The sequence below is a fragment of the Botryllus schlosseri genome, chromosome 10 (genome assembly GCF_051294905.1).
Source record: "Botryllus schlosseri isolate E-star chromosome 10, Bs_hap1, whole genome shotgun sequence".
Lineage (NCBI taxonomy): Eukaryota > Metazoa > Chordata > Ascidiacea > Stolidobranchia > Styelidae > Botryllus > Botryllus schlosseri.
In genome coordinates this window covers 23,942,029-23,963,778 of record NC_137245.1, presented here as the reverse complement: position 1 = coordinate 23,963,778, position 21,750 = coordinate 23,942,029, and the positions used below count along the sequence as shown (strand labels likewise).

The 21,750-nt window shown below is 40.7% G+C and overlaps 2 protein-coding genes across 10 annotated transcripts in view; one reads left to right on the top strand and one right to left on the bottom strand.

Moving 5' to 3' along the window:
* LOC145447642 (E3 ubiquitin-protein ligase UBR4-like) overlaps positions 1-21,750 on the top strand; it is a 133,660-nt gene that overhangs the window by 75,221 nt on the left and 36,689 nt on the right. The gene's annotated exons all lie outside the window — the stretch shown is intronic.
* LOC145448301 (uncharacterized) lies at positions 2,154-19,853 on the bottom strand. 9 transcript variants are annotated; one of them, XM_080326672.1, is made up of 14 exons: positions 19,703-19,853; positions 19,553-19,630; positions 18,649-18,684; positions 18,485-18,592; positions 7,227-7,262; positions 7,064-7,171; positions 6,449-6,526; positions 6,174-6,209; positions 6,043-6,120; positions 5,739-5,774; positions 5,588-5,680; positions 2,962-3,087; positions 2,479-2,546; positions 2,154-2,257 (listed from the first exon to the last, which is right to left on the bottom strand). In XM_080326672.1, the coding sequence occupies exons 1-14, from the start codon at positions 19,776-19,778 to the stop codon at positions 2,171-2,173; spliced, it is 1,044 nt and encodes a 347-aa protein (XP_080182798.1). In that variant the 5' UTR covers positions 19,779-19,853; the 3' UTR covers positions 2,154-2,170. The 9 variants fall into 9 exon arrangements, with proteins under 9 accessions (XP_080182798.1, XP_080182799.1, XP_080182801.1 ...); XM_080326673.1 differs by having other exon boundaries at positions 5,588-5,677; XM_080326675.1 differs by having other exon boundaries at positions 5,597-5,677.

Here is a 21,750-nt window from a genome sequence, read left to right as displayed (position 1 = left end):
TACCTGTACAGTGTACATAATACCAATGGCCATTACTTTGATCAACTCGTCCGGTTACATTCATGGTCGCAAAGTGATGGGCTATTGTGTGTTTGGACTGCGGGAAAACAATGTGAATTGTTGCGTCAGTGATGGAGCATTGGAAATAACAGAAGCACCTCGTCCGATTACATCCATGGTCGCAAAGTGATAGGCTATTGTGTGTTTAGACTGCGAGAAACAATGTGAATTGTCGCGTCAGTGATGGAGCATTGGAAAGAACAGAAGCACCTCCACCGTAGGCATCACTGTCAGAAAAGACAGGAATGTGATGGAATAAGGTCGCACAGAACGAGATATTATCACACTTGAAATGCGAGCCACCTTATCATATCTCTGACATACGAAGACTGATATTAATGATGCTCACGTGCGCTGTCGGACGTGTTCTGTTTTAACTGTATCCGTATCATCTTATGACTGATATTTAACCGTATATCCTTATGAATTAGTACCGGTGTCTTATCGATGCTATGTATACTTCTACTACACCGTATTATCCGTAAAAAACGTACTAGGGTATCTAATTCGATATTTTACCGTGGGCTGCGTCATTCGACTATAATTTCACTGCGTCTTTCTTGACTAAATGCGTTGCCCTTGATAGAACAACAGATATTCTTGAATTTTGATTGACTATAATCCAGAGTGAATCACTCATATGTATTTTTGAAAGTTATTTTCTAAAATTATAACTATCTTCACGGCGCATCTATGGCGACACGCAGTTTAGGAATCACTGTTCTATCTGTTATCTATCTGTCTCGGCAAGTTCTGTATTTGCTGCTCGTTCGGTGTATTGATGTGTTATGTCTTGGATAACTCGTATTTATGAAGCACGAAATAAGCATAGATTTCCCAAAGAATAATCATCCGTGTTCAGAGATGGGCGGATTTGGAATTTCTATATCCTAGTACAAATCCCAATCCATAACTTTTGTATATTCAAATCCGTGTCTAATCCTAATCCGTTTCTAACTTCAAGAAATGCTGATTTATGCAGCGAGGAATTGGATATTCTTCTTTCACAACCAACAATTCTCTTGATTTAAGATAACTTAGCGTAGGGCTGCACATCTCATGTTCATTCGCACCGAGCGTGCCATACAGTATAGCGTGTCATAAGTATAGGCCTACATTATTAACTGATCTGAATAAAGTTTGTCGCCATTCGCCACACGACATATCAGTCAATCTTCCAGGAAATAGGTAAATCCAATCCAAATCCTAATCCGTTCAGAGAAAACCTCTAATCCTAATTCTATCCTAATACGACAAAATTTCACAAATCCGTTTTTTTTTCAAATCGTAATCCATGCTCATTGCTCATCGCTGGCAGTGATCACAAAATTTTGCGAGTGCGCAAACTCGCGGTTCGTTTGATATAGGCCTATACGTTGTTTACTGGAGGCATATAATATGCTATACCAGTAAGTAGTACGTGAGCTTCGCGGCGATTATTGCAGGCGAAAAATAATTTGATCTAAGTTCATAATTTGAAGAATAATAGATATCACATGATGATCGTGACATTTTGTAAGCACCGCAGCATTCGTTCCTGATTCCGTATCAATTTTCCGCATGTTACTTCTGAAGCTGATTACTGACTTGATGAACATTCTACGCGTGACAATGGAAAACCGTATGCAATGCAACTCAACCAGGACGAACAGCCGCGATGCTCCAGGGAATTGATTCAAATATGACGATGGGAATCGAAAGAGATTCAATTCCGGCAACGAAAAGAACAAAATAACTTCTCATGTCTGTAATAGTTCATTTCCGCGACAGCTGCTGAATTCCTGGACTCGGAACCAACGTCTCCAGAAAGAGCAATCGCGTCGCGGAGAAGCCATTGCTTATAATCGGTGGAGCGACAGTGCGTTTGTTGTCTTTGCGGTGTGTCATCAAAAGCGCTCATATTCAATGGCAAAGCCAACGAATCACATACTTCTCCGAATGTCCGTGAATCGTAACGCATCTGTCTTTAATCAACCTATAAGCTGTCAAATCGATTTGTTTTCAACCAATAATGGAAGTCGCGTCACGACCTGCACACTCCCTCGCTACTGTAGAAGATAACGTCCACAACGACAAACATATACAACGCCAAATTTCACGATTTGATCAATCAAACTTTATTCAACGCGGCAACGTCAACTGACTGAACCAAATCTTCAAACTTCGTGATTTCCTTCTCCAATAAATCGGTACCAACCTGAAAGCAGTGCAGGTATATACGGCTACTTTGCAATGGATATGGATGTATGAGGCATCACTGTCGGTAGACATTCCATATCAAGCTATATGCTTATTGTGGCGATTTTCAAGCCACGAAAGGTCAGTATCTCATTGTGTGATAACAACTCGATTCAGCTAACAGATAAGGCAACGACATTGCCATAGGGTAGTATACAGACCATACATTACTGGTCTTACCTTGTCGTCTTCTGCGACGCAGGAAATCCGAAGTTGACGGATTCCATACTTATATGGAACAAATTTTGCTGGAACAAAGCACATCTTAATAGCATTCAACGAATTACGAATTACATCACGATGCAAATACAGCGTACAGCGCGAAAACATTCTGGCCATCACCCAGAAATGGAATAAAATTTGGCAATAGTCTATACTTTATAGAAATATCATTAGGCCATCACCTGAAAAGTCCTTGTCAGTAATAAAGCTCTGCAATGCAGGTGAAAATGCGGAAAAGAGATATCGGAAGATAGGGTATCGCCTAAAACGGGGCTATATAGGCCTATGCAAAAGGCTGCTTCGTAAAATCTTGGATATACTCATTACTCAATGCTGATAAACGATACCGAACAACACATGAGTTGGCGGGCAACGCTGCCTTCTCTTCCCTTGGTTATAAAATTCCCATCACAACTAGAATCTAACCGTATTTCAACTTACATGTGCCCCAAAGAAGTCCATCCCTTTGGATAGTTCTGACCAAACGTTCCATTTCCGCTAAATCCGTTTCATCATCCCACGGTTTGACATCAAGAACAATGTTGTGTTTTGCAATAGGACCGTTTTCTACAAATTCAGTTGTGAATGTTCATAAACAAATTGCCAGGAATGTCATAATAAACCAGTGAGGTGTGCGACTGAACCAGTTAGGCGCAAACTGACAACAAATGTAATAAACAGCATCCGCGAAATTTTATTGAATATGACCGACCATTGACCAATGACCATTACCCTGAACTGGGGTTGCATTTAAAACAAAAACCAATTTAAAACAAACATGTTTAAAACAAGGACCTAATTTAAAACCTGTTTTTTATGTTTTTTTAAGCCATGACGTCACGAATATTCAATTGAAAATATAGGGTAAAAATAGCTAATTCGACGAAATATGTGGACTATTGATGTTGAACACACTATTTTGAGGCTTTCAACCATCCCATATCGATATACGTCGGCTATATATCGGGTGATAATTGTCGGTAGGCTCATACATCATGTTTTTTGTAAATTATTTACACAATTAAGGCATAATTTTACAACTTGGAAAAAAACACAATTTTTTTTAAATATCTTTTTTAAACACTGTTTAAAACATGTTTTAAGCAAAGCGTTACAAAACACCGTTTGTTTTAAATGCAACCCTACCCTGAACACGTCATCAACAGCTGTATTCAGAGGAAATTAACACAACACAAAAAGTGAACAGAACCCAAGGAACGACCCACCCAACATTAACACACATCTCTCGCGAGTTGGTCCAATTTCCGCCCGATTCGAAAGACAATTGGTTGGCGTAGTTAATCAATGTTATTTTAACGTGAATACTAGACACCAATTATATCACAACTCGATATTTGCTTCCTGCAACACACAAGGACGTTCTTCGTGCTTACCATTTAGTTTAAGAATAGAAATGCCCATAGCTCAGTTCACTCAACGTGCTGGTTGCAGTAGCATGTACTATGCAGTCAGACTCTTGTCGCGGACCAAGGATTCTGTACCGGCGCATGCTACATATGATATACTCTACTAAGATCGAGATTCATACTTTACGATATTCTGGCGACATATGCGGCGAGTCTGCACTCGCTTCATGGGCTGCAACCAGTTCTATGATTCAAGCTTGGGCTCGGGGAACATACAATTCTTTTACCCGAAAAATTTTAAACTGGTACTTGTAAATTACAAAATAACTTAGGTAGCGGTCGATAAATTTATGTATTTTATCAGTTCTTGCGGAATATTGCCATATTTTGCCTATACTTGGCAATAAATTCATAATTAGTACTGGGCAAAATCGAGTGGAGCTGAAAGTATAGTCGGAAGTCGGGAGTACTTGAGTGAGAGGCATACAGAAAGGCAGGAGATCCGTGATACAAGTCAGCATATACGGCAGTGGTCGGGAACCTATGGCTCGCGAGCTATATATGACTCTTTTGGGTATAAGATATGGCTCTTTGACAAATTTTTAATTTTGTAATAAATTTATCAATATTGCAGCAACTTGTTAGTAAATTTTCGTTACGTCCAGAATAATTATTCTCGTGGCAGCATAAACAGATATTTGAGAGGTCAAGGCAGTGGGGTATCCAGGGTCTTGTATCCCCTTTTCAAAATCCTCAAATTTATAAGTTGCTGTCGCGGCGGTGACTAACATCGCACTCGCGAATTCGATCTACCCGACATCGCGCGCCTCGGAATTTTGGATTGATCAAAGAGAATAGCAGACATGGCGACGCGTGTATGACAATGCAGTTTTCAAATACAAATTGCTTTATTGAGCTACGCCGAGAAATGAACTGCCTTGAAAGTGACATTCAAAATTAGAAATTTAAATAAAAAACAACGCTGTAGCTATCCATGTTCTTGATTGGTAAGTAGTTTTCTAGTATACCGCTGTTAAAATGTAACGTTTTGTTAGCCGAATACTGGAGAAGTCGATCAATATTTAGATACTCGGAATCAGTGCGACAATTACATTCGATTAATATCAGTGATTAATGGATTAAAAATTTCAAGCTATTTTACGAGGGGTTGCGCTTTCGCAGGTGAGGCTTGACCCGTCTGTGCCTCACCTATGCATTTCCTCTCCTTTTGCGCTTCATTTTCAAACAATAAATTTGAAAATTGCTTGATTTGGGAGTAAAATATTCAGAATCGAGTCATTCATGGACATCAACCTACGCATGTGAGGAAAGAAAATATGACGCACTCTACGATTCCCATTTATTACTGCTGCCAATAGCCTACGTCACGAAACTGTAATTGTGACGTAATAGTTTATTGAAATTTATGGCTCTTTGGGAATTAAATTTGAAAATATTGGGGTAATATGGCTCTTCGACCCAAAAAGGTTCCCAACCACTGATATACGGAATCATAATGAAGAATATCGGCCTGGTGTAAATGACGAAATGACCATTCCCCAATGACCATTGTAGATTCGTAGTCCAAAATCTCCATGAATACCTATAACCTGAGTACTCGGGAAGAGTAGAAGTGCTTCGTTATTGACTATCGCTGCTAGTACACCGCCTACCGAACCAGTCAATTCAACAAATGTTACCGTCCCGACCTCGAATCGCGTCGACATCGCTGGACTTTATCATAATTCCCGTTTCATCACAATCTTCGTCATCACCGATGCAATCGTTGCCTTCTACGACGTTGCCGTGTCACTTGTTACAGTCTCAATTAAAACGCACGGGAAATCTCACCTCCACTGCCACTCCCACTTCCGGACGCCCAGGCCTCTGAAATATACGGTGGAAACCCATTTCTCTAAATGGCCGTTGTTTAATGCAAATTCCAATTCACATTGTTCGTTATGAGTATGAGGTATATAATAACTCTTCTATAGATAGTAGGAAAGGACGTTTGCCCATTTCTTCCCATTGTTTCCGTGTATCAAAATAAATTTAATAGGCTATACATCTCTGTATATTTGCGGTGTAGAACAGTGACAATGTCTACAAAATCTTATATGTATGTATTTGGTAACTTATATAGTAATAGGCCCACCTTGATCTTTGTTGTTGCTGTCGGCATGAGCTCCCAGGGCTACACAATCTTCATCGTCACCGAGACAATCTTTCCCGTCTAATATAGAAATACTTGTGTAGTTTCACTAATATAGTACTTTCCAGGCATACCTCCACTTTCCGCCCCACTTCCGGACGCCCAGGCCTCTGAAAGATACGAGGTGAAATCCATTTCGTTATACGGCCGATATTTGGTACAAATTCCAATTCACGTCGATCGTGATGATCAAGACCCTTCTATGGATAGTAGGAAACGACGTTTGACCATTTCGTCCCATTGCTTACGGCGTGTCAAAATAAGTTTAATTGGCTATCAATGCATATTTCAGTCTCCGTACAGAATCTTAGATGTCCGTATTTCGTAACGTATATAATAATAGGCCCACCTTGATCTTCGTTGTTGCTGTCGGCATGAACTCCCCGTGCTACACAATTTTCATCGTCTCCAAGACAGTCGTTCCCGTCTAGTATAGAAATACTGGTATAATCTCACTAATATAATAGGCTACTACTACTACCACTACTACACTACTACAACTACTGCCCGCCCCACTGCCGAACGCCGTATATTCTGTCAAAGTATAAATGGCGAACGATATCGTATCGATGCGTAACTATATGTGAAACTATATATCAGTCACTAAGTAAGTGTGCCCTATTTTTACAGAGAAAACGGTCAGATATTGGGCTGTAGGTACTACTATGTTGCCTATTCTACTCGAAATTGGGTTTGAAAAATAGTTTCATTAAATCTTCGATATATATATATATATATATACAGATATAGGCTACACATTGCTATAGTTTCTCGCTGGTTTCGCGATACAACAGGTTTGGTGACTGTCCAAGTCTAAATCAAGTTCAATCATGATTATCAATATGCATCGTATGTGTTACAATTGTTTATTATCCCCATCACCGAGTTCTTATACAGTCCAAGAAAATTGACTATGGTGTAGCAGAGGCCTGAATGGCCGTAACAATTCTATAAATAAACCTACCTATGTGATTGATTCCTGTGACCGCTTCATTAATTTTGTTGTTGTTATCATGTGACGACACATGAAGAGTGCAGTCTTCGTCGTCACCGATGCAGTCTCTGCCGTCATCTAAAAATGGGGCACATTGCGGATGTAACCTTCTTTTTAGTTGCCATCAGCTTACCCCCACTTCCACTGCCACCTCCAGAACCGGAGAATTCTGTTCAATCGAAACGCATGTGCGTTAGTATATATACTATAGTAGCCTAATGGTTGTTATCACATGAACTCGACCAAATAATATACCATCCAAAACATTTGATGGCGTCGTGGATAGGCTATATGTATCCATTTCTATAAGTCGAGAATGGCGAACATAAGAGATCTGAATAATCAGTGTTTTGAACCAAAGCCGTTTTTAAATTTTAAGTTGTATAATTACGCGATATTTGTGTAAATGCTTTAAAAAAAAAACATGTTGTATGAGCCTACAGTGACGACTACCACTCGATAAAGCCGACATATACGATATGGGGTGGTTGGAAACCTCGAAATATAGTCGGTTCAACAGCGATAGTACGTATAGATATATATCATTGGTACGGAATTAATGCTCAGATGAGGATACCCGCCGACCGTAAAAATGTTGCATGAGGATGTAGTCGTGGTTAAAGATATTTTTGGTCCGTATATGACTGATGTTGGAAACCTATTTCGTCAAAGGAGCTATATTTAGGGATGGTGTGAACGCGAGGTTCACGTTCGCGTTCTGTGTGTGAACCTCGGGAATTTAGAGGTTCGCGTTCACAACAGAACCTTGGTAGGTTCTACACTGTGAACCTTTTTCATATATTACAATTTTCACTTCGTTACAACATCTTTGGTTCATATTTATTGCATTTCAACTGCGGGGCACTCTATGCATGGCGCTGGCAGCATTAAAAATCAACACTAAACGAGCATGCACCTTGACAATCTCAAATGTTTTACTTGCTTTGTTACAAAAGTTGCTCGAAACGTCCAGGTTTCCGTTTGTGACTCTCTGTTGTGAGTTTTACCCGCCATCAAAAACATCACGAGCAAAATACGCAGTAAGCGAATGATGCTTATTCAACCAATCAATGAAATTGATATCGTTTTCTGATGAAAAAAAATCTGGCAGGCGTACGGGGTCAATCTTGACTTCGTATTTTTACTGCATCATTAAAACCAAATCCGTGCGATTGAGGTGTTGGCCACTGCTGTATAGTGTATAACTTTTGTAGCAAGTATAGAAACCTGTTTTACATTCAGCTCAATATCAATGTAGCGATACTCTGACGCCGAATACATTGTCCGGTCTGGTCTCGACCGTTAAGGCGTAAGTTTAGGTTCACTGGTAAGTACTCGTCGAAATTGTTGGCAAAGCGACGGAAAATATTGATTTTATGGGAGTATTATATCCTTTAATTGCCTCAGTTGATACATTTAAGGCAAAGATAATAAAGTTGGATTAGCAATAAAGTCGATTAGCGCGTTCGTCAGGATTTATCAACCCAGGATTAAGGAAACCGGTTGATCGCGGCGCATAAAGTTAGTGTTAATCTCATGATTTAACAAACTGGAACAACTATAGATTTCTAGTTATCTATAGAAACTGCGTACCATTCCTACGTCTAATTATTCCCGATAATGACCGTGCCGATTGTCTCCTAGGTTATGGCTTCACTGAACAATCAACGAATTATGTAGGACTACCCGCCATTGCAAAGCGATATCCGTTTCTTAGCTGTACCGTACTAATTGGACACGACTTTCATTTCGCGATGATGATAATTCTACCTATTACAGTGGCAGTATCGTCGTTAGCAGCCTGCTGTTTCAGTATGGAGATTGTGGGATCTCTAGTTTTATTCACCAACTAGCAGCCAATATATAACGCATTTTCGCATTATGATGCAACAGATAACGCCACTTGATTGAAAACTCGGGACACCGCAACTAACCATCGCGCGTAACCCTCTTCACCTTCATGCGTCGCGATTAGCAGTATTTAATCACACGATTAGTATTCTCCCGAATCAGCTAACTTAATTATCTCCGCACTCAGCGACGTTAAAACACCAATATGTACTTCGGCATTGTGGCATTATGTAGCCCGAGTCGTCATTAGGTATCGTGTACATTAGTAGGGTATCACTTCATTGAAAGATAGGGTTGGAATTATCAATATGACGTCACGTGACGTCATGAGGTTCACGTTCGTGTTCACACAGAACCTTTCAAAAAGGTTCGCGTTCACACGAACCTGAACCTTTCAGAGGTTCACACCATCCCTAAATTATTTACCCTATATATTCAATTGTGAATATCGATCCACTATGAAGTCACAATTGAATATGCGGCCTTGTTTTCAACATGTTTGTTTAAATTTTTTTTAAACACAACCCTACCCATAGGCGTGGATAGAAAGGAAATCCGCAAGAAAATTTGAAAAGGTTGGAGGGCGGATTCATTGTGACATAGTCAATACAAAAGGCGTCATCGCACAAGGTTGGAAATATGGCTTATTTACATATCTGTTTACGTGGCCACTTTGTGCAAAATCACCATATGAAATGGCCAAAGATTGTTGAATAATATCACATCTCTATATACACCGTGTAGGTACAATGGTAAAATATCAACGTATTTCTCGTGAATGGGCCCTTACGCGTCAACTGTTCTTCCACTTCCTCAGTGACTGCGGTGTTGCTTACAGCAGCGATTGGTGAGCTGATAACTGGTCCGAGACCTGAAATTCCAATACCCTAAATAAGGCACAGCACCATCGCAGATGCGAATCGATTATAGGCCTAGAGACGTACTTATTGTTACAACTAAAACTGTAATCGTCAAACGGCAACACGTAGATTTCTTCATCTTCTGCTTTTCGCACCGCATACGCCAAGATCCTTTTGAACGATGGCTCTCAATGACCTCGAAGCACTAAATAATTTTTGGTAACCACCGCAATTCCGGACGTTATCGAGTTAGGTGGCCTGAGACATGGGAGCCAATTCGCGATTGCTTCTGCAGATTCTGAGGTGCGTTAAAATGATTTTCACCGGCGACCTGTCCACATAATAATAAGCGGCATTGGAGTGATAAGGATTGTGAACAAATCGCGCTGAAACTCTTCCATGCGTTTGGATGAGATATGCTATAGCCTATGTCGCGTATATTTTTCTGATATCTTTGCTATATATACATTGCACTCATAAACACAAATTTTTGATATCAAACCTCGAATCCGTAATATTCCATCTCTCACCCCTCACAAGTTATCAAAGTGACCAATTTGCATGAACGCATTAATATTTATGAATCTTTAACTACAAGGCTCGCTGAAAGATGAGGTTCGGGTATATCGCAGAAAATTCTTGTGCGCGTGTGCGGATCGACGTAATCTACAAATAATGTCTCTCCGACTGTAGTAAATCCCAACCTTCTGGCAATTCTCTGAACGTAGTGGCTGAAGGCAATAGTGAAAAACTTCTTGCATCCTTCCCGTTCAGCCAATTCCAGTGACCTACAACATTCCAGGTATATTATTTGTAAGATATTTACATTTTATGGGATTTTTTGTATATATTGGCTGCTTGAAACGCGCCCCCATTACCGTAGTATATTGCGATTATGTAGGCTTACCATATTTTGGAAATCTAAAAAGAGGACACTTTTTCAGAAATCTGAGACTTGCAAAACCGGAGAAGAATTCTCAAAAATCGGTGAATTTTTCCCACTTTGTGAGCGGTTGACTAAAAAAAGGTCAACTTTCCGCTCAGAGCTCAAAATACCGTTTTTCTCTGCACATTGCTAGGTGGATGACTAAAAAAAGGTCAACTTCTCGCTCAGAGCTCTAATCGCTCCGAAATACCCGCCGGAGCGTCACTTCTGTGCTAATTTACGGCATATCACTCGCATTTTGCTCTAAATGTGACCTACATTTTCAAAAAAGAGGACAAAAGGGCGTCCTCTGAGGACACTTTCAAAAAAGTCAAAAAAGAGGACAAATCCTCTTAAAAGAAGACGTATGGTAACCCCAGATTATGAGTGTAAGTTGTTGAGGTACCAACATTTCTTGCGTAAGGTCATTACGCCACCATATAGACTACACAATAAGCGGCAATGTATCATGCGATTAATATTAGATATCCAGCAACAACACCCATCTTAATGAAAAAAGCGGCGACACATTCCACCATTTTCTTAACACCCGATCCCCAATGAATTTGAATGACCGAAACTTCTGATTCGAAATATTTTTGAGTTTCCGGTATACCTTGGTCATCGACACCGGTAATTATAATAAGAGAGCTAAGCGCGCAGATCATCTGTAGTGGGATTCTCATGAATCAAATTAACTGTATTGGAGCGAGGAATTACTTCGAGATAAATTCTGGGTAAATTCAAAATATTGAGAAGTCATAGACCATAATAACCCTGATACCACTTATTTGTCAGATGTGTGTGTCTATAGTCACGGTCTGAGTCACGGTCTGAGGAAAATGTATAATGTATAGATACATTTACCGTGGCTGGGCCCCATCTCTTCCCGGTTTGAAAAGCAATTGATTTCTGCTGTAAATCGCTGCTACAATAACGTAAAAACTAATGTTGTGTTTACCACCAAACAATTGCTTCCTGCAACGCGCAAAGATGTTCTTCCTGCTTCTCAACAAAGCAATATAGTCTATGATTTCAAGTGCCACTGTGATTGTCGGCACGTGGGAAGAACAACTCAGCGCATCAACTCAGGAACGCATCAAACAACATGTTCCGAGCGTTATTAGATCACGCACATTGGACTCTCGCGAAGGCGCAGCCGTAACTGATCTGCGATTACTAGAACGTAATCAGGCCATGGCTATGAACTCTGCCATCGGCGAGCATTTGGCTGGGAATGCAACTTGCGCTAAAAACTATCGCGATGAAAGATTTTCTATATTCGGTAGAGGCCGCACTAATTTCCATCTGTCTGCACTGGAATCGACCTATATTAAAAGCCACCGACCGCGCTTGTGTCAGCAGAATGAATTTTTAGTGAATCTAAAAATTGGCCACTAGCTGCGCTCGCGGTTTGCCTGTATTTCATGTTGTTTGTTCCTATGACGTCATAATTGGTTGTATGCAATGTAGCTAGATGCATGTTTTTGAAATTCTCCATTTGCTGACGATTGCCCTTGAAAAGTGCCAGCTCGAAAAACTTCGGGTTTTAATATATTTTACTATGAATATATTATTAAAATGTATATTATAGTAGAAGTGTAAACCGATATTCGCATCAAAATACCTTCTCATAAGCTCCGTGCCGAGTTCTTTCTCTGATCGATCTTTACGGCAAACCAAATTCAAAACACCTGAAATTCCTGGAAAAATCTTACCTAGAACAGCTGACGTACTTTGAGCGGAGAGTCGTCTACGTCTGGAGGACTTGCGTCGCCCTCCATTTTCTTGCGCATCAAATTTATTTTGCAACCAACCAGGTCGCCCGAGACCCTGTCAAATGCTCCGAGGCTGAAATGATGCTCGAAAGCCTCCTGAATAACACAAACACGTAGGCTATATAATATTCTATCGCTCAGTCAGCGGTGACCATATAGAGAAGTCGTCATTGGTATCAGTATCAGTAACAGTTTTAATAGTTTCATCATTTCAAAACACCACAAAACTGCGATACACTGAGTAGTCTTTGAAATCGGACACACTCCTGGAACTAGGCGATGTAAAGAAGAGGTATGCACACTGCACAGTTTGTACACTTAGTGAAAAGTAAAGCAGAGAATATAAAAGGCAAGTGACAAAATGAGGTGGCATGTGGCGGAAGGTGAGATCGATATGGGGTCCAGTAATCTTGCGGGCTGACTAATATTCATTTATAGAAGAAATTGCTTATATTTCGACTTTAATGAGGACATGCTCGACGACTGTCGGATAGCAGGCGAGATGCTGTTACATAAGTGAGGTCCGGCATACTTGGTAGTACAATGCGTTTTCTTGTATTGAGTCCTGATCATATGATTGTTGTTCTTCGAGGACGCGTGTGCCGAAATGAAGTAGTCGTTCAAATTTTAGGGCAGTGACCGTAATGGAACATGATACATAAACTTGGCACTTTCTAGCTTCCTCATATCTTTGATGTTTAAAACACCAAATTTTTATCAGTTGATATTTCAGTAGAAGTAATGCCGAATATTTCCACATAATCAACAGTAAAAGATAAACACTAAACGTCCAGTGCAAGTTGTTGTTGTTAGTATTGTGCATATGGTGTTCGGCTACTATGGCCTTTTACACCAGGTATCAAGAGTCTTACAAATCCTTCAGCGTCACAACTGTCTGCCGGTGAGCACAACGAATTCAGCCACTGGCAGCAAAATCCGTGGATCTGATAACAATTTTGTGGGCTGAAACGGTTTGTCTAGATTCGCCGCTGTCGTCTTCAAGTGATCACGGTGGGTCGAATAGCGTTCGCATTCAATTAAAAAGTGTTCGACCGTCTCGTCGATACCGCACGTATCGCATAAACCCGTCTCGTGACATCCGATTCTGCGAAGGTGCCAGTGGAGTCTACAGTGGCTCGTTTGCAATCTTATCAGAATGGATGATTTTTTCGTGAGGATATGCTGCAGCTTGGCATGATTGTTTGCGAAGCAAATATTTCGCGATATTGCGAATAATCATCTGATTCCTTGAATTCATCATTCCATCTTTGCTCACAGTGTTCCAGTGCAAGTAAAAATGAATGTATAATGTATATATGAAAAGTACTCAAGCAAGTAGCTTTGAGATGTAGATACGGACATGGGGTCGCACTCTTTAAGCAGTTGATACTATACTATCTACTTTACAAAAGTGTAAAGTATAGTGTGCGTAAAAGACTGTTGAGTAGGAGTGGAAGTATAGTCTGAGACAAAAGTAAGTAGGCCTACATGGTGCAATAAAGCCCGCTCAGCTTATTTACTCTATACAAGTATAAGTATATTAGTAATCACCGCTGCACCCAACGCATGTCTATTTCATGCATTTATGCTGGTCTTTACCTGAATTACGGAATCCGAGGTGAGATTTGCCTCTTCCACGGATAATTCCAGTTTCCGAGTTACTGGTTCACGAATAAAGTATTCTTCCAGCATTATCTTGTTCACTGCCTTAGAATCCGCATCAGTTAGAATCCTTATGGCGTAGATTTCATCAAAGACAGACATGTCATATCGTTTTAACATTTAATAAACGCTGTAATCAAGCTCAGGCTACTCGTGGCCTTCAACTATTTATGCAAGCGGCCTACAAGTGCTCTCCCCGAAAAGAGAGACGACTAAACCAAAGGTAAATCGTGGAGAAAGTGCTGCGCAATAGCTGAACTGCGCTGTACATTCCCCTATGTAACATAACCATGAACGACATGAAATATGATCCTGTATTATGCGCATCGCTTGCCGTTGTGTGTCAACTCTACAAGTGTCAGCGGACTCGACCCGTTTTGTTTACTTTCTCATCGTGCGCGTAGACTGTATTTTCGCTGCACTGTTAATACAGGGCTACCTGAGATGCCGAGTATATAATTTCGGGTGGTCAGAACTTGGGGTGATTCTGTAGAAGTCTGGAAATGAGACCGTAATATTGATGCTTGACCGGGAGTGATCACTGATCACATTTTTTATTCAGCGCAATCAGAATTATGTAGGGCGGACCAGTGATATGACGTTGGTTGATGACTTCATTGTTTTTAGCTTTCGGGTTCCCGAATCTTGCCCTCGTGGTACTCAAAGTTCTAGGGTGTCGCGAAAATGCTATAACTTTCAGATGAGGCCGCGAGGTCATAATAGTTGGGAACAACTTCTATCGCCCATAAAAACTATTCGTTCTAATAATTGATTTATAAATCAAGTTCATTTTACGGATAGCCATATACGGAATTTTACGGATCTTCAATCACAATGCATAAGGATGTTGCATTTTTAGATCTTCTATGAGAGAGTGTCAACATTTCTCCAGCACCCGGGAGTGTCGCCGACGGAAACCGTATAATGACCGCAGGTCAGAATCTGCAGATACAATCGGGATTGACTCGGACGAAGGCAATATAGTTCGATGATAACGTCCGGAATTGCGGTTTGTTTGTGGTAATCATGGTGTTTGTCGAGTACTATGATCATTTACAGCAGGCCGATATTCTTCATTTTATTTCGTAACTGTCGACTTGTAGCTCGCCCCACTCCTTGGCTTTATGTAAGACACCGCTTACGTGGATGATATGGTGAGGAGGAGCCTAGATAAACCTCCAACACTTAGGTAGGACCTCGGTCGGACTCGAACCCGTAACTCATTGATGTTGCAGATGTGTATTACACCTAGGGTTGGATTTAAAACAAACGGTGTGTTAAAACAGTTTGTTCAAAACCGCGAGGTAATTTCCAAAATTAGTTATATTATCAAGAATGGATTGCCCAGATTGTGAACTCGCAAGGCCAACCCACAATTTAATTAGTCAGGCCGCAACTAGGGCTGGGCAAAATCGAGTACCTGAGTGATTCGATTCTGAATCACGTATTATGCTTCGAATCGAGTATCACTCATTATGACGTCATAACATAATATACTATGTCAAAGTTCAAATATGTACCTTTTATGCCACTACAAAGAATATAATGGCTGTTATCGATCATATTAAAGATACTTTGGTGTTTTTTCGACCCTACCGATTTCATTGCACTTTGTGACAATGTCGTGGGAGGATCATGACTTCGGAAATGTGTTATTTCCCGTGACAATAGTAGCTTTGTACTTTATGTTTCGTATGCTGGGATACGGCCATCGGCCAATCAAGCTTTCAAGGCTTCCACAGTGAAAAATAGTATCGAAACCATAATTCTAGTTGATAAAATATCTTTCGGTGGCGAGGAGCGTGTAATTTCAGTACTCGAAAAATCGTCTTTTACTACTCGACTCGAATCATTAAAATAATTACTCGATTCAGATTCGAGTACTCGAATCATTGTGCCCAGCCCGAGCCGCAACACATGGGATGTTGATGACTAAAATATCAGTTCCGACTGAGATCCATGGGCCAGTCACATTTTTGGTAGATCTTCGTACATTGCTATAAAGCGGTAGATTTATCTAGAGTAAAAATTTCCTTCAAGCTTCGCGCAATATGTTATCTCTCGATTTCTTGCTTTTAATATTGTTACCCCCCTTCTAAAAATGAAAAAAAAACGCCTATTATACCAGATTTATTCAAACTACATTCGCAATTACAAGAGAATGAATCGTCCAACATACGACCTTGCGTTTGCGATCGCAGAAAGACGGTCGACGATGAAACCTAGGCACAAAATGATTGATTGACGCATGTTGGGTTGGCTGAAGCTTTCGATATCGATATGTTCAGGAGCCGAGTAGTCCTGTCCTTGCAGACTGAGCCCAGTGATGTACAGAAAACCCGTAATATACTCAAGTAACAATATTATTAACCTATTAATGTCCTATAAATTTTAAACCTGTAAAAATGTACGTGCTTCGCGCGGCTAGTGGCGGCTATGGTTTGTGCATTGCGTGTCGCCCTGTGGCCGAAAGGGTTGGCCACCCCTGATATAGACCCTGCATATAGTTTTCAGTTTTCAAAACACCTGCAACCTACTATGGCATTAGACAATAATGCGAAAACAACTACGCCGAAAAATTTTAGTATCGAAACTGGGACTATGACGATTCTTTCAACATGACGTGACGCGTCTTCGAAATATCCAAGCATTTCTGAATGACCTTAAAATCCGGATGCAATGAAGCGAATGGTGCGGAATGTTTCTACTTGGAGACGACACACCTATCTCCAGTAGGTGCATTGCCCCAAACCCTAAAAGTACGCAGTACGTGTAGATTTTACATTCTGTACACACGTTAACGCTCGAATACGGTTTAGCCGTATATTTTGCGAAGTCGCGTCACGCCCTGCACACTCCCTCGCTACAGTAGAAGATAACGTCCACAACGAAAAACATTTCCAACGTCAAATTTCACGATTTGATGAATCAAACTTTACTGAACGCGGCAACATCAACCGACTGAACCAAATCTTCAAACTTCGTGATTTCCTCCTCCAATAAATCGGTACCAACCTAAAAGCAGTGCAGGTATATATGGCTACTGCAATGGATATGGATGTATGGGACATCACTATCGGTAGACATTGCACATCAAGCTATATGTTTATTCTGGCGATTTTCAAGCCATGAAAGGTCTCATTGTATGATAACAACTCGATTCAGCTAACAGATAAGGCAACGACATTGCCGTAGGGTAGTCTACAGACCATACATTTACTGGTCTTACCTTGTCGTCTTCTGCGACGCAGGAAATCCGAAGTTTACTGATTCCATACTTATATGGAACAAATTTTGCTGGAACAAAGTACATCTTAATAGCATTCAACGAATTACGAACTACATTACGATGCAAATACAGCGTACAGCATGAAAACATTCTGGCCATCACCCAGAAATGGAATACAATTTAGCAATAGTCTGTACTTTTAGAAATATAATTAGGCCATCACCTGAAAAGTCCTTGTCAGTAATAAAGCTCTGCAATGCAGGTGAAAAAGCAGAAAGGAGAGATCGGAAGATAGGGTAATGCCTACAACGGGGCTATAGGCCTATGCAAAAGGCTGCTTCATAAAATCTTGGCTATAGCCTATATACTCAATGCTGACAGACGATACCGAACAACACATCAGTCGGCGCGCAACGCTGTCTTCTCTTCCCTTGGTTATAAAATTCCCATCACGACTAGAATCTAACCGTATTTCAACTTACATGTGCCCCAAAGGAGTCCATCCCTTTGGATAGTTCTGACCAAACGTTCCATTTCCGCTAAGTCCGTTTCATCATCCCACGGTTTGACATCAAGAACAATGTTGTGTTTTGCAATAGGACCGTTTTCTACAAATTCAGTATTCAATGTTCATAAACACATTGCAAGGGATGTCATAATTAGGGCTGGGCACAATGATTCAAGTACTCGATTCGGTCCGGCCAAAATTGAAAAAATCCGGCCGGATATCCAATCCGGCTCCGGTCCATGCTCCGCACTATTAGTAGGTAGTACTATGTTGCCTATTCGACTCGAAATTGGGTTTGAAAAATAGTTTCAATAAATCTTTCCTATATATATAGATATACAGATTGCTATATAGTTTCTCGCTGGTTTCGCGATACAACAGGTTTGGTGACTGTCCAAGTATAAATCAAGTTCAATCATGATCATCAATATGCATCGTATGTGTTACAATTGTTTATTATCCCCACCACCGAGTTCTTATACAGTCCAAAAAAATTGACTATGGTGTGGCAGATGCCGGTTAAATATAAATAGATTATATTTCTTGAATTGCTGTAACAATTCTATAAATAAAGCTACCTATGTGATTAATTCCTGTGACCGCATCATTATTTGTGTTGTTGTTATCATGTGACGACACATGAAGAGTGCAGTCTTCGTCGTCACCGATGCAGTCTCTGCCGTCATCTAAAAATGGGGCACATTGCGGGTGTAACCTTCTTATTTGGTTGCCAACGGCTTACCCCCACTTCCACTGCCACTTCCAGAACCGGAGAATTCTGTTCAATCAAAACGCATGTGCGTTAGTATATAGTAATGCTTGTTATCACATGAACTCGACCTAATAATATACCATCCAAAACATTTGATGGTGTCGTGGATAGGTTATAGTTATCCATTTCTATAAGTCGAGAGTGGCAGACATAAGAGATCTGAATCATCAGTGTTTTAAACAAAGGCCTTTTTTAAATGTTAAGTTGTATAATTGCGCCATAATTGTGTAAATACTTTTCAAAAACATGCTGTATGAGCCTACGGTGGCGTCTATACGACCCGATAAAGCCAACGTATACGATATGGGGTGGTTGGAAACCTCGAAATATAGTCGGTTCAACAGATGAGGATAACCGCCGACCGTAAAAATGTTGCATGACGATGTAGTCATGGTTAAAGATATTTTTGGTCCGTATATGACTGATGTTGGAAACCTATTTCGTCAAAGGAGATATATTTACCCTATATTATCAATTGTGAATATCGATCCACTATGAAGTCACTCTTGAATATGAGTGACGCCGTGGCTTACAAAAATAAAATAAAAACCATGTTTTAAACAAGGGCCTTGTTTTAAGCATGTTTGTTTAAAATTTATTTTAGTTTTAAACACAACCCGACCCATAGGCGTAGATAGAATGAAAATCCGCGAGAAAATTTGAAAGGTTGGAGGGCGGATTTATTGTGACATAGTCAATACAAATGGCGTCATCGCACAAGTTGGAAATTTGGGTTATTTACACCTCTGTTTACGTAGACACTTCGTGCAAAATCACCATATGAAATGGCCAATGATTGCTACAAAATATCACATCTCTATATATACACTGTGTAGGTACAATATCAACGTATTTCTCATGAATGCGCCCTTACGCGTCAACTGTTCTTCCACCTCCTCAGTGACGTTGTTGCTTACAGCAGCGATTGGTGAGCTGATAACTGGTCCGAGACCTGAAATTCCAATACCCTAAGTAAGGCAAAGCACCATCTCAGATGCGAATCGATTATAGGCCAGAGACGTACTTATTGCTACAACTAAAACTGTAAGCGTCAAACGGCAACAAGCTGATTTCTTCATCTTCTGCTTTTCGCACCGCATACGCCAAGATCCTTTTGAACAATGGCCCTCAATGAGCCCGCAGCACTAAATAAAGTGTGGTAACCACCGCAATTCCGGACGTTATCAAGTTAGGTGGCCTAAGACAGTGGTTATCAACCTTTTTCACCTCGCGGACCGGTCAAATTTCAAAAAATGTCTCGTGGACCGGTGAACTTTTAAAATTGAAATGAAGCCAAAATGTAAATTATGCAACCGGTTTTTGCAATTATATGGTGCGAGAGAGTGAGATTTAAAGGGTTTTAATCGTATTTAATTATATTCATGTGATTTTATGGTAGTGAGTCTGATGAGTCGAGGTAAAATTGCCTTTTCCAGGTAAAGGGCTACCGCCGAGAGTCGTTTACAGTCTTTCGCGCGAAGGCCGAAACGGTTACCGACCACGCCAACTCGAATAATATTCTTCTCTTTGACAATATTTGGGGGGGGGGGCGATCTCGAAAGGAGCCCAAAATTATTTCGTGAATTAGCATAAATTATAGATTATTTTTTGAAAATTTAGGCAACTTTTTCATACATTTTTCGCGCTCAGCGCGATTTCAAGTTGCCAGATATCTTTCTTTTTGGATACTCTTCAACCATGAAAAAATACGCAAGATTTATAGAAATGGGCATATCGGCGTTGGCCATTACCGCGCCACGATGCACCAAGACATTTAAAGTTTTAGCCCATGTAACATGCGACAACAAGAAGTGTGCCAGAACTATCGGCAGCGAGAAAACCTTGGCCGAAAACGACTGCCCTTATGCTGACCGAAAACTTCGTTATATACGAAATACATATAGGTTTAATTGTCCATAGGCGCCTAAATGAATGGATCCGAATGTTCCTGTCTTGGCAATCTGAACCTCACAACACAAATATCATCCCGCAGGGAAAAATTATATGCCAGTGAAGAAATACCAATTTGAAATCGTGTGCGTCTTTCAGTTTAGTGGTCTACGTTTGGGCGATTCTATATTTTTTGATATAGCAGACGGAGTCATACCAACGGGCCCTACAGCAGTTTCCGAGACACCTAACTCAGCTCTACCGGTAAATCTGATTACGTGAGCAGAGAGGACAAGAAATTGATAGCAATATATATGCAATTCCCGATTTTATTGACCGATTTGATCATGAATTATAGGAAATTTTCGCGCTGGCTCACTAAACAGTACGACTAATTTCGTGGAAAAAGCGAACAGCCTGAGGAGGGGGTCTGGGGTTCGGTTTATCAACATATAGGGGGCCCAAGACCAACGTTTTTTTTGGGGGGGGGCTGACGAAGTGTTGTTACGGCCCTCCGCCTCATCATGGCGTACCGGTTCTTTTGAAAACAGTCGAACCAATCACCTTGTCGTGCTACCTTGCTCATTGCCCGCTGCCACCAGACGCAGGCTACTCTGGCAACAACAACAACAATGCGAGCCACAAGAAAACACCTTACAGCAGCTATACCGGCCATCCGCAAATCCGGGCCGAAAAAGCACTTCGTAAGCCTACGCCAAAAAACGCTGGTCTTAGGCCCCCACAGGGCGATAAGCCAAACTTCCGGGGGCTTCGCTCCCAGACCCTACAGTTGGGTGGATGTTTTCACCTGTACTTGAGAGCACATTCATTCTACTCAGTGTAAGCAGAGTAGAATCGCGGCAATAGCGAAAATTATCGATCAGTCATCAGGGAATTGGTTTTCTCGCGGCCAAATTTTTGGCACTCCTTTCGGAGTCTCATGTTAACTTAAACTTCATTATGTGTTGGTACGTCGTGGCGCGTTAATGTCTGGCGCCGAAATGCCTATTTCTATAAATCATGCGTATTTCTCGGAGACGGGTAGGCTACCTAATAAGCAAGACATTTAGAGACACTAACTCGCGCAAAGCGCGAAAAGAAATTGAAAAATATTGGGGAAAGTTTCAAAAAAACACGCTATGATTTATGCTCATTTCAAAAATAATTTTGGACCCTTTTCAA

Coding starts and splice junctions, on each gene's coding strand:
- LOC145448301 (XM_080326672.1), bottom strand. CDS start 19,778: ATGCGGTGCGAAAAGCAGAAGATGAAGAAATCAGCTTGTTGCCGTTTG. Junction 18,593..18,648: donor AAGTGGCAGTGGAAGTGGGG/GTAAGCCGTTGG, acceptor CCCCATTTTTAG/ATGACGGCAGAGACTGCATC. Junction 7,263..18,484: donor CACAGGAATTAATCACATAG/GTAGCTTTATTT, acceptor TCGATTGAACAG/AATTCTCCGGTTCTGGAGGT.